Source organism: Thermobia domestica, chromosome 11 (genome assembly GCF_964235325.1).
Source record: "Thermobia domestica chromosome 11, izTheDome1.hap1.1, whole genome shotgun sequence".
Classification (NCBI taxonomy): domain Eukaryota; kingdom Metazoa; phylum Arthropoda; class Insecta; order Zygentoma; family Lepismatidae; genus Thermobia; species Thermobia domestica.
Window position 1 is genome coordinate 27,360,576 of NC_137464.1, and position 14,327 is coordinate 27,374,902.

The 14,327-nt window shown below is 37.2% G+C and overlaps 1 protein-coding gene across 1 annotated transcript in view; it reads left to right on the forward strand.

Moving 5' to 3' along the window:
- The window catches only part of pxb (putative Hedgehog signaling attenuator pxb), a 443,477-nt gene that overhangs the window by 225,509 nt on the left and 203,641 nt on the right, over nucleotides 1-14,327 (forward strand). Inside the window, exon 2 of the mRNA XM_081730272.1 lies at nucleotides 1,796-2,002. Coding sequence (XP_081586398.1) covers nucleotides 1,796-2,002 — 207 coding nt within the window. The remainder of the gene's footprint in view (nucleotides 1-1,795; nucleotides 2,003-14,327) is intronic.

Consider the following 14,327-nt stretch of genomic DNA (forward strand, 5'->3'; position numbering starts at 1 on the left):
ATGAACGCAATTTTCGAGGTTCTTCTCTAATAATTCTGCCAAGTTTCCTAATATTACATATTCATTCCTGGGTATCCGTTCTAAACTTGCCTCATATCTTTTTTTACGGGAGGAGGGGATTAAAGTCTTGTATAATATACGGACTTGGGGTTTACTTTGTGCGTCTAATTATCCTGTCAAAACTTCTAATACATTCCAGGGGATAAAAGTGAGGGGAAACGCAGAAGGACGCCGTTCCCCCACTTCCAAAAATATCTATGGTGTGCCACCACTTCCTAAAAATTACGATTTGCAAAGATAGATACGAGGGACAGCGTGACACCATCCGTCTCCTTACCTTTTCAGATCCACTTTTACCCTTGATTGCATTCTTAAAAAAAAATTTAAAACAAATGAAAACATGATATCTTTTAAAAGAAATATTTTAACAAACAGAATAAAATAAATTGTATTGAAAAGAAAGAAGTGTTGCCGACGAAACGAAATATTCCTCTGCTTGTCTCGACAATTACTGATATTTTGTCTGGTAAACAAAAAGAGGAACTACATTTTCAAATTTGATTGATTTTGAGTTGAGTTGATTTTGAGTTTAACGCCCTGTTCAGCAGCGATACTATGTGAGACATGAGCCTACTGATTAACGTGGGATCCGAACCACATGAGCTCCCGCCGAGAATCGAACCCGGGTCTCCCGCGCCAATTTTCAAATTTGAGACGAGACAAAATTCGTCTCATCTCGTTTTCAAACTTCTCGAGTCTCGTGGCAATACTACTTCACCCAAGTTTATATATCTCAAAACACTTTGTTTTAGCGTTTCATTATTCATAGTATTAAAAACTATAAATTGGTAAATAGTACGAACATAACGAAAAGCATTCATTCATCAGCATGTATAAAACGCAAGTCCATAAATATATTCCAATAATAAGTATGGTTTAAATGTTGTTGTATCACACCCTTCGTGGAACTCTCCTAACGCGGAAGGATTGTGTTAAATTCTACAGGAATTTAAAATATAAATTAGGACATAAATTTACAAAGTAAGACGAGAAACATTTCGAGACGAAATAAGGACATCTTTCTGATAACCGAGACGGGACGAGAATGAATTCTAGAATATAGACGAGACGAGAGTTGTACAAAAAATTACGACATTATAACAGTATACTATACAACAATATACTATACTCATGTCGTAATTTTTTGTACAACTCTCGTCTCGTCTATATTCTAGAATTCATTCTCGTCCCGTCTCGGTTATCAGAAAGATGTCCTTGTTTCGTCTCGAAATGTTTCTCGTCTTACTTTGTAAATTTATGTCCTACTGGTATATTGTATATTGTAAATTTCATAGCTGTACCTACGTTTTACTCTCAGTTTTTCCTGATTCTAGTAATTTTTTTTGCAAAAGAAATTATATTAATATACTAGATAGAAAAAAAAATAGATGATATAAAGCTTGATTTTAAAAATGTGCTACAAAAATCGTGAAAATATTAAATTTTCATAAAATTTATGGATGTTAAACTTTCTGTATACTAGACAATCCCGCTTTACACAAGAGTAATACTGGTTGCGTACGAACAGTAGAGCACGCATAAAAAGCTAGTTCTTTTCCACACAATGGTTGCATATTCATATTTGAAGCAAGATCTATGTATATTTAATAGTGTTTGTTTTTAAAATTGTTGCGAAAACAAGAATTTTCTTTTTTATTATTTCATTTATTGAATTGTCAATATATATAGATTGACTGTAACGTATTAAAAACGTTTCTTTCTTTTGTCTTTGCAGATAGGCGGAATGGATGTACGGAAATCCATTGATCATCAGATTGACCTGGGGGCCTACTGGGACATGGATAGTCCAGATTATGAATGCGACTGTCCCGGACCACCTCCAGAATTTCGCCTCCCCCCACCTCCAAGACCTCCATTCCTTCAGGAAGGAGACTGCTCAGAAGGTCCTATACAAGACCTCGAAACTTGTGACGCTGTGCCTGTAAGTAGTCAGCCGTTATTTATTAATTATTAATTTATTTTGTTATTACTATTATCATTAGACTTCGATATGTGATTTCTCTTGCCGAAGAAATGTGCATATAATAATGGTTGAAGTGAAAGCATTATATTATACTGAAAATAATTTACTTATCAGAATAAATAATGCTGAAATTCGATTAATTTATATGGAATCGTTGAAGCAATTTAATCAGAGTATTCAGGTAAAACAATTATTTTAATATAAATCACAGTGTTAATCAGAATAGTTTGTCTCAATCACTGATACTTTTTCAACTGAAAATTCTTTTATGAAAGCTTTCAGTACTGAAAAAATTGAATGAAATTTTCCATTTAACATTCGACGTGTCTATGATTCTGAGGCTAAGGGATAATTAATGAAAATGAATGAGAGATCCTTCTTGGCTATGAGGATAGCGTATGGGTTCGATTCCCGGCGGAGTTTATATGATTCGGATCCCATGTTAAGACATAGGTCCACGGCTTATATAACCTCGCTGCTAAACTCAAATACAAATGAAACTCAATGGCTTGAACCAATCGGTGAAATGAGAGTGTGGGAGGAAATGGGAGAATCCGTAGAAAACCCACCACGGATACAATGTTGTTCGCTACAAACTTACATGGCCTTGAATCAATCCAGAGACACCTCCGAAGTAAACGTTCTACCACTGAGCCACCATGAGTCATTAAGAGGTGCACACCAAAAGTACGTGCCATTTCGTTTTAATTTCCATGAACAAGGAAAATACAAGGAACTAACCAATGTCTAGTTCTCAATAAACTCTTCGTCTTTATTGATATACAGTTGTCACCGCTTCGTACACTTTATGTAGCATCAGGCATAGTCATCTTTGAGGGTATGTTTCAGGTACTGGAAAATAATAACACTTCCCAGGGATGTTCTAGTGGCAAAAATCCTTGAGGATTGGAAACAACCAAGAGTCACTCGGGGCTAAATCTGGTGAATAAGGTGATTGCTTTGGAAGTTCAAGTCAGCTAAGAACTAGATCACAACATTAGTACGGTGTTGTGATGCATTGTCCATATGGAGGATGAAATTGCTATTTTTTGCCATTTGTGATCGTTTCCCAGTCGATTTTGCAAAAAAATTCTGTATCCAAAAGTGTACGAAAATATTCGCCCGTAATTGTATGACGTATTGGAACAGAGTGGGACACTATCACTTCCTGGAAATCCCAGAAGATAGCGTACAGTGCATTCGAATTTTTGGGGGGAGGGTGGTAAATCTGTGTGGTTTTACTGCATTGAGTCGTTTTTGTTTCTGGTTTGAATAATGGAATATGTGATTCATTGATTGTCACAACACTTTCTAAGAAATTGCGTCCCTCTCTTCTGAAGCGTGTTAAATTTGCAACACTTGATCGGTGGAATCCACCAAGAAGAAACTTTTCTTAGGCCCCGTTTTTTTTTTTTTTTTTCAATTATTCATTTTACTGTTCCCATTGTTAGCCCCAGTGTACCACAAATTTTCCTACATGGTGACATGCTTATTTTCTATGATAAAATGTTCAACACACGGGGAATATTAGCATTAGTTGATGCTGTTTTTGGAACGTCCAGATCTCTGCTCATCTTTCACACTTGTTCGCCCTGCTTTGAACTCATGCACCTTCTTCCTAACAGTACTTTCTGCATGAGCACTATCACCACACGCACCCTCCAATTGACGATTGCATAAGGTGTAGAATTTCACAATTACCCGTTGCCAGTGTTTCTTCCAGACCTATTTTTTTGGTGGGACACTGCTCCCCGGAGCTCTGAGAGTGCCAGCCCGGAAGAGACCAAAATAATACGTGTATAATGTACTAATAAATAGAATAGTATCAGCAGTGCTCCCCGGAATACTAAGAGTCCCCCCCGTAACATTGTTTCTGAAAGAAACACTGCCCGTTGCTCTTCAACCGAAAATTCCATGTCGCTGGGCAGTATCAGAAGCAAGTTTTACTCGTTCAGGCCATGTGACACAACTGCTGCCACCTAGTAAACAAATCCTGCACTGCTTAGAGACGAAGGATGAGGGTCTCTGATGCTGCAGTTGCTTTCTAAAAATGCCAAAAAAAAAAAAAGTGGAATTTAGAACAAAACTTCACGTATTTTTCGGTGTGCACCTCGTATAGAACCCAGATTTTTAATCTGCATCGAAATTAAGTCATAGAACTGGATGCTGCTTTCAGTTTATTTATGAAAATTTGACAGTCGAAGGAGAATTGTACGCAATTTTGCAAGTTCTATCAGTACTTCCGACCACCAACATGCGATAAAATGTCCAAAGCCTCATATACAGACAGGCATATATAATCAGATGTATCCTCTGTATTCTACTGTCCTGGGTCACTGATTTCTTCGCGTGACATCGCAACGAAGGAACCAGTCAGAGCAATAATCGTGGTGGTACAAGATTACCTGATATTCTAAACTAACTTGAATTTCATTTTATAGTTTCCTTACACACATCACATAACTATAAAATACACAATACATTTGAAAGGTTAATTCACTGTTCGTAAGTTCACGTACAACTTCTCTAACGGTAGTTTTTAATTGGTAATAATTTTGTTTCGTTTCCTGTTGCATCAATTTCAACGGTGCAATAAATATAATTGTATTGCGTGTTTTTTCCCCCCTCCTTTTTGAAACCAGCTTCACGTAAGGACCAGTTTTTGCGGTGAATCAACATACCATAAAATAGATGTCAGCAATTTATTTGCAAGAGTGAGTAGCAGAGGGGAAAAAATATTAACTGAAACGTTGATATTCTATTAACGTAGCTATGATTACGTTTTTCCTACAGAAACGGTACAAACAGACGATTGGACACTCAGTGCAGTTACTAACAATATAGCCCTTCCCTCTGCTGTAGTGGCTAGCACGTATGCGCCTTTGGTTCATGGGGTCCCGGGTTCGATTCTCGGTGGGTGAACCTTAAACTTTTTGTTTCCTCTTTAAAACTAGGTCCACGTCTCATATAGCCTCGGAGTTGCCACGAGACACTAAACTTTAATAAACAAACAATATTAACAGTATCACATACGAGGGGGTATCAACAAGTTGGTAATATCACCTAGATGGTGACGAACTACGAACCCCCTGGGATATATCACTAGGCACATTGACTACGTAGAGAAGAACTAATACCATCATGGTGCCAGAGTTCTACAGAGTGGATTACTTCTAGGTGATTGTACGAACTTTTTGATACCTTCTCGTATTGAATTAAACCTATGTTGGTCAACTACTAGCTCCACTGAAGTGTGTTTTGAGGCAAAATATTATTGTTAGATACAATATACACACTTATAATAAAATACCTAGTTCCTAGTTAATTTGTATTTTAGTAATAAATATTACTTCTGTACTATAAAACACCACACGTAATAAATTTTAAGTCTGCTACTCTCACACTGTGATTTAAATGTAATTTCATTACGCTAATTACTAGAGCTAGGAATTTTAGGGAGTTCACTTTATATTTTTTTCTACTAAAATGTCCGAATTAGCTTGTCTTGTAAAGAAAACGTTAGATAAACATTTTGGGCCCATCTTTTGGCACTTCTTTTTTCAGTGCACTTTTTTTTGTTCCTTTCCTCAATATCATCGCTCTTTTTTTTTTTTTTTTGCTCTTCTTAAAACTTTTCTTTTAGCTCCTTTGCCGCATTTTATTCCTGTAATAATTAACAGTGGCGGCTGGTACTATATGTTGCATGGTTGTGCAACCGGATATTTTTTTAATACTAAAAATATTTTTAAGTGTTAAAGTAGTGTATCAGTAAAAAATAAACCTTTGCTCTTGAACGCAAAACAGTATTGATGCATTTCTGAAAAAAGTCAATTAAAAAAACGGAAAGAAAGAGAGAGATTTACCTTTCCAGTGGCAGCCAACGTTGCCACCGGAAGCAGTAACATTGAGCATATGGCAGCGAGCTCCTATCTCTTAACATGGGGAAGTGAATTTATTCTTGCATCGCTCCTATCTTCCCGTATTGGTCCCTTGCGGTTGTATTTTTTCCGCAACTGGTCAGCTCTGTAATAGTTACGAATTCCTCCGCTTAGCAGCGCTTGACTCAATTGATAGGGTGAGGAAGATACAGACGCGTGAAAGAAGCTATTCACAAAACATAAACTCGCAAAGAACAAATATAAGTCTGGTGGTAGCAGGGACGGATCCAGGCTGAAAGTTTGGGGGGCGGTCGTTCGAAGTCAATAGATTTTATTTAACATTTATAATACAAAGGTGAAAATTCTTGGGATAAGATTTATTTTTTAAAAAATCCTATTCTGGGGGGGGGGGTCAATCGAGTCTCCAAGAAGAAAATGTCTTACTACTGGTCTAATTCCTAGCTCTGTGCCTTTCGTGCACATGATTCCGTGTTCGATTTCCGGCGGAGAGCATAAATTAATATCAAATCATTCACTTCCAATACTCATCTGTCTTCTTTAGCCGGGTTTGCTGTAATGTTAAACTTTTTTTTTTTTCATTTTCAAAGGAAAACATCTTAGATTTCATGCTTCTTTACAGACAAAAAAATACGTGGTTTCTGAAAATGGACTTTTTGTTCCGTATATTTATACAAAGAAATGCTAACAAAAATCATATTGTCGAAGGAGAGAGGTGTTTCTGGACCCTAAAGAAAATAAAGCGTAAAATATTTGCAGTAGCGATGCTTTCTATTCAGAGAAACTTGGCGAGCAGCATTATTTCAGATTTAAATAAAGTCATAGAAAATTTTGAAGCCCGAAAGATCGAAGAAAGGCCTTCCATTCTAAAATAATGCATAGTTTATATAATTAAATAATTTTGTTTAACTGCGTGCATGCAATTTTCTTGCTTTTTTTTCTTCTTTTCGGATTAACGCCATCATTCATGGCTTACAGCACATACTATATATTCGATTTATCTCGTGTTCAATAACATGAGTGTAGAGGTTTTGTATATAAATAGTGTATAAACGTACATTGATAGTGGTTGTTTGAAAAAAAGGAAATAGCTTATATATTAAATTAATATTAGAGAAATAATTTAATCAATAATATACAAATAGAGCTTAAAAGACTTTCCTCTTCATATTTCCTGAATATTTCTTGGATAAGACTCAAGAATGCTGGGGGAGGGGAACACTTGCGCGTACCTACATACCTTTGATATTGCAACATTGCAACCGGTGCTTGTATAGACTACGAGCCGCTACTGATAATTAAACATGGAACATCGAAAGTGTGCGAAATCCTATTACTTCAGGACAGTTGTGTCTCTATTATGATTTGAGGAACCTTTCCATAGTCATCTATGGGTCCACTAGTGCCTGTGGATGGCACCATTACGAATCCGAGCTACCGGCAGGTCATTGCTGATTATATATACTCATTCATATCACACAGGCTTCCAATTGGCAATGGCATATTTCAGCAGGACAACGTCCTTGTCATAAGGCTAATGCTGTGCTGCGGTGATTCAAGGAGTACAGTTGAAAATTTCGATTTACTGCAATGGCCTCCAAACTCACCCAATCTTAACCCAATTAAACATCTTTGGGATGTCATTTAACGTCAACTTATCACAGAATTTACAGGAATTAAGTGACGTGTGTGTGTGTGTGTATATATAGGTGTGGTGCACCATGGCACCACCCATTTACGAATCTCTAATTGCTTTCATACCAACAAACCGCATTGCTGCTGTCCTGAGAGCAGAAGGTGAACATAGTAAATATTATATATGTTATCATAACGTTTTGGCTGGTCAGTAAATATCTAAAATGAATAATTTGTTTTGAACAAGGAAAGTGTTCAATTACTTATCTTTATTTAATGTTATTTAAAATATATATATATATATATATGCTTTGTTTATTTGTCTTCTCTGTAAAACTTTCTTTTTTTTAAATTTTGTATTCTTCCCATGAGAACTCATTGTTATTCCAGCAGAAACCTATGAATATAATAGGGAATATTCTTTTGAAAGAGGAAAAAACCGTACAACTAATATTTTAAGTCTTTCATTTATCATTTCTATATATTTACGGGGGATAAAGGCAGGAAAACACACAAGACTCTACTATTACGTTTGCATTTTCTTGTATTATATATATGAAAAATACTGAAACAACAGATGTAAGCACTCTCAAAAAGGGAGGAAAATCTAAAGATAATAATAAAAATAATAGTAGTAGAAGAGTTTGCCTTTTAAATTTGCATCATCTGTTATACTTATCATAAATAGCGGACTATATTTGTTTTGGAAAAGCTTTTTTTTTTCTTTTTTGTAATTCTTTCTCTTTTGTATACCGTTTCTTAATATTCATCTCTTGCTTTTGTATAGAATACCTCCTTTGCAAAAGAGAGAGAAAGATAAAGAATTCGAGAAGGAGGTGGGGGGGGGGAAACAGCAGAAACTAGGTAGATACTCTTTTTAAAGGAACGAATATAAATATATGAATTTCGCTACAAAAGAACAAAAATGAAAAATAAAGAAACCAAACATAAGTACTTTTATACACGCACACATACATACACATACACAGACACAGACACAGACACAGACACAGACACACACAAACACACACACACACACACACACACACACACACACACATATATATATATATATATATATATATATATATATATATATATATATATATATATATATATATATTGTTTTCTTTCTCTTATTTTTGCTTTATACATAGAAATACACTTATGAAAGCCTTATATACAAAAAAGGTGCACGAAATTGTAGATTTTGTTTAGGACAAAATATATCTATGCTTCTCCGTGAAGAAAACGTAGGGTATATGTATACCATCGTTTGCTTATAAAATCATATTCTTATCGCTATCTGTTACCACTATTGTGACCAGTGTTGAAATTAGAAATATGAAGATAACCAAGAAAGTTCTGTCACTTTTTCACCCACTATCTTCAAACATTGATATGTCACCTAACACGTACCTGAAAGATCAAAAAGTAGTCCCTATCAGCATCGACAACCAGGGACGTACTCAGGAATTTATTTCGGGAGGGGTCCAAAGCTTTTCGGGGGAGTCCAAACACAATTTCAGGCTAAATTATATTAAAAATTGTAAAATTATCCCTAAAATTAGACTAAATTTACAAAAAAAAAAAAAAAAAAAAAAGTGGATTTGGGGAGTCCGGACTACCAGGACTCACTCCCTGCGTATGTCCCTGTTGACAACCTTCTGCCAACGTTCTGGAAGACCATGGATTCCATCGCAGTAGAACTTGGTGGGCCGTGAAGCGAAGAAGGTATCAAGTGCATTTTATACCTCTACTAGGCATTTGAACTGGCGTGATGTCCAAGGCATGTAACAGGTGATAATCGGACGGTGCAATGTCCGGGAAATATGGTGGATGCTATAGTGTTTCACATCGAAAGCGTAGAATGATGTGCCGGGTCATCCTAGCCGCGTGAGGCTTAGCGTTGTCCTGCAGCAAGAGGGAAACTGTGATTCAGAAGTGCTGGCTCCAGAGTTTTGAGCTTTTCTTGAACACGGCTCAACTGCCGACGGTACACATTAGCATTGATGCTCTGACTAGCTGGTAGCAGTTCCCGATGCACAATGCCGCAAGCAGTCCACCAAACACACAGGAGAATGGCTCCTTCCTCAGACGAAACAGCAAAGAAACACAGGTGTCTACTCGCATTGCTTTCTGGCCCGGAGTCAAATCATTTGTAGTGCTTCCCAAGTTGATGGAGATGCTGCCGAATCGTTTCTCCACTCACACTGAATTGTAGTCCCAGTTCCTCACATGTCTGGTCACTGTTCGCCTCAATTGCTGTCTGAAGATCTTCATTTTGTACATGTGTTGGTCTTCCGGCACGTGGTGCGTCTTCGAGTGTTTCGTCACAGTCCTTAAACTTGTAAAACCACCGCTGCACTGTCCACGTAGTCACCACACCCTCACCAAAGGCCTGGCATATCTTCCGCCTTGCTGCCTCAGCGTAAGACCAATCCCATTTTTTTTAAGCGACGTTCAAAATATTTATGAAGTTGAAAAACAATGCTGTGGAGGATCAGGGGAACAGAGTTGTCTTGAACATTGGGAGTCGGGCAGATTTGAGGCTTATTCTGGGAGACATCAATTTCATCTCACTTTCGTTTGTGGCAATCAGACACAAATCATCACATTTCTCACAAAAAAAAAAAAAAAAAAATCAAATCGGATTATTGGGGGAACAGTCCCCCCAATTCGAAGATTGGAGGAGACATGTTCCCCTCATCCCCCACGGGATTTGCACCAGTGGATTTCACCCTACATATGCATAGCGTAGTTTGGAAGGCTAAAATAAACCAAAGTGAGTCCTACAAATGAAAACAGAAACGAACATTGCATGTGACCATATCTGCTTCAGCGATTCTAACCTCTAGTACTATAAGTATTTTATCTTATGTTTTCCCCTTTTTCTTTATTCCTTTTGTTGTTTGACAAAGCGGTCAAAGAAACATAAAGAAAAACATAATGTTCTGTCAAGAATACAAAACAAAACAAAAAAAGAGAAAAAAAAATAAAATAAGAAATAGGAAGAGTGTCGTGTCAGCTGAAGTGATGAAGAGGTTGTGTGTAGATTTTAGAGACAGGTGGCGCTACTTTGAACCTCAGAAGAACCTCTTCAAACAGTCTGTTTAAGCGGAAAACATAACTTCTCTTTTAATGTTCTCTTTTGTTGGTTATTATCTTCCTTCTTCTTTTCCTTCAAAGAACACCATTTTTCTCTTGTGCTGCCTCTAGTGTCTGTCCGCACTAGTCTTCTTTTATTAAACAGCTGAAAGTGCATTATCGTGTTTGAAGTATCAAGTAGTCACCTGTGGTTGTTAAATACAACTTCTAAATAAAGCGCACCGACCTTTCTTTGTAAGCCTTGAACTGTTCATCACAGGTAGGATTACATCATATTATATACAGTAGGCTGCAAAAGTGCTCGGTAACTTACTGAGGATTAAATCAACTTTTCCCAAAATTCATGCAATTTTAACCTTAAGGGATAGGTATATACTAGATCATTAACCTGATCCTTCACTATTCCATGACCTTATGCCACCTCAATTCCTGAACTCTACTCACCGTCAATATCACGAAAACTCACTATCCATTAGCCCCACGTTATCATAAGTCCCCTCTACTTTACTGACGCTCAACCTCATGAGTTCCTGCTACTCAGTCCCAGAACAGGTACTGTTCCTCATCTTTCTCCTTCTTAGGCATCTTAATTTCTTATATTGACAACCTCATGATTCCTCTCCCTAAGTTATTTTTATGCTATCTCTGGTGTCTCTATTCCACTTACTGTCAACTTCATGACCCGTCATTCCTCAACTTTACCCTAAGCTCATAACTTCTCAATATCCCACAATCTTACTTCACAACTCCACTCACCTCAACCTTATGGCCATTCACTGTTCGTAAGTTCTTAACTCCTTACTGTTCCTCACTTTCACTTCACCTCAGGTTCCTCAACTTCACCCAACCTCATGTTTCCTCACTGTTTCTCAACTTCACCTTAAGTTAACGATTCCATACTGTCTCTCAAATCACTCCACCTCATATCTTCAACTCCACTCACCCTCAATTTCTTGACTACTTACTGTTTCTCAACTTTGCCCATGACTCATCACTGTCCCTCAACCTCATTCCACATCAGGTCCTTAAGTTCCCTCACTCTCAACCTCATGACTCCTACTCTTTCTCAACTAAACCTTAAGTCCATGACTTTAGTGTCCTTTAGTCTCATTTCACCTCAGATCCCTCAATCTCATGACCTCTTACTGTTCCTTAAGCTCATGACTCCTCTGTTCCTGAATCTCAATCCACCTCAGGTCGCTCAACTTCATGACCTCTCACTGTTCCTTAAGTTCATGACTCCTTATTGTCACTTAACCTCACTCCACCTGAAGTCCTCAACTCCACTTACTCTGTACCTCATGACCCATCTCTGTTCCTCATCTTCACCTTAAACTCATGGCTCCTCACCAGTACTCAATTTTTGGATCAGTGTCTACACTTCAACCTTAGGTCTCCCGAATTCCTTCTATTTCACGACTCTTTACGCATGGAATTTGAGAGGGAATGGGATTCAATGGCCACTTTGCAGTCGAGGCTCTACGGGTTCAGGCTCGCGCACACTAGACTCATTGCAGCTTGCGCTCACTTAGACTCGGTGTCTATCGAGAACCATTTGTGGTCCGCGAATCTCAGTTTAGAAACGCTGTTTTATACAATTTCTACTGACATTTAAGTTTCAACTTAAGAGGCCCCATCAGGGCGAAATTAAAATACCGCTAATTTTACAGTAATTATGTGATATCTTGAAATAAATAAAAGATAATTCAAATGTGGAACAAGAGCACGCTAGACAATATTATTTTACATGAGATATCCTTATCGTGACTCACTTATCTGCTTTCGATTTCCAGTCATTTAGAAAATCGGCATTTATTTTGGTGTTTTTAAATGGCTGCAAACGGAAAGCTACTAGGTCACTCTAGCGCGCTCTTGTTCCACATTTGGATTATCTTTGATCTATTTGAAGATATCATATAATTACTGTAAAATTAACAGTATTTTAATTTCGCAGACCTCTTAAGTATTTCAGATCAGAAGCAGTCCAGTAAAGATTTTTTTCTTTTATTCGCCCTGTTTACAGAACGTATCGTATCTAATAAGAAATGAAGGAAAAAATGCAGTGTTGTTTATTACGAACTTAATATCATTTTAGTTTTGTTGTTGTAGAGGAAGCAAGCGAACATCAAATAGCGTGCCTTAACGCCGAGCTGGCACATTGACTTTGAAAAGCTAGACTGAATAGAACCGGAGAGAGAGAGAGTCTATAACAATATGGTCCGTTGATCAGAATACTTTTTTTTTTTTTTTTTTTGTCTCCACCTTTTCGCTGTCCCCTTATCTCCCCCGGAACTACCTCTAGAACCAAAACCAACTAGCAGACGAACCCTTGTGCTGCTAAATGTCGAGGCTTTAGATGCAAATGAAGGGATAAGTAGGGGCGGATGAGTAGGGTAGGGAATGGAGAAAATTCAGTGGTAAAATGACGAAATAGGCGGAGGGGAACGCGCCGAGTTAACTGTCTTCCGCTTTATTTTTTTTTTTTTTAAATTCTTGTCGTCTCTCACTCCTTGTACTTATGAATTTTTCAGAGGGAGAAATATATATATATAAAAATGTGAGACGGAAATCTCCAGCGGGGATTTTTATTGGTCGGCGATACGGGGTACAAATTTTTCCCTCTGTTATGTGGGTGGATAAGTAAAGGGTAGATAAAGAATTTGTGTGAGGAGTAGTTTTCCTCCCTTGCTCTCTCTCTGTGTTAGCCAGAAATGTCATTTCAAAAAAAAAAAAAAAAAAAAAAAAGTAATCCAGCCTCTGTCCAACAGGAAACTTTTCCCTTGTTTTCCAGCATTAGTAAATTTAACTTGCTTTATTATCTTTTTCGTTTTTTTTTTTATATCTCCAAGTTTCCACAAACGAAAAATTAAAAAAAAAAAAAATCCTGCTGGTCATGGTAGGTCTCTTCAGTTTGTCAGAAAGTTTCAGGGGAAATAAAAAGTGACCAAGTAAAATGAACAATGAGAATAATGAAAAATTGTTATGGTCACATATGGTTTATTATCCAGAGTTTCCTTTTTTGAAAAGAAAAATCGAAAAAGAAACGACATTCTTTTTTTCAAAAGTCATGAATCTTGATTTAACCAGTTTCCTGATCTATGATGGGTCTGCAAAAGAGCATTCGCCTTCGATCAAGGATCAAAATATCTAGAATTCGAAAGGTAGATCTATGAGTGATTGATTTTTAAAAAAATCCATGGATAACCTGGCTAAAGAGATTGGATGCAATCGTTAAATACAGGGTATCTCATAAGTCCCCTGACATAAGGTAACTCTGTTATTATCAGAGTTACAACAAAATGTAAGAGGGGGGAACCGTCTCCAAATATGATGTTTTCAATCTAAAGTGAGAGATTTTTTTTTTTTAATTGGACGAGCCGTTTGGGCTGTATACTCTTTATGCGCCCAATGTTAAATGAAAATGCAACGTTGCCATTTACCTGGACCCACAACATAAGTGAATAAAATTACTGTCGTTTACACTAACGTGTCGATGACCAGCCCCCATTTCAAGCATGCCCCCATTCACCATACTCTTACAAAATTTATCAGTCTCTCGCCTCGTCCTCCCCTCCCCTATCCCTTCTATTAATGGCAACATTGCATTTTCATTCAACATTGAATGCATAAAGAGTGTCAGATCA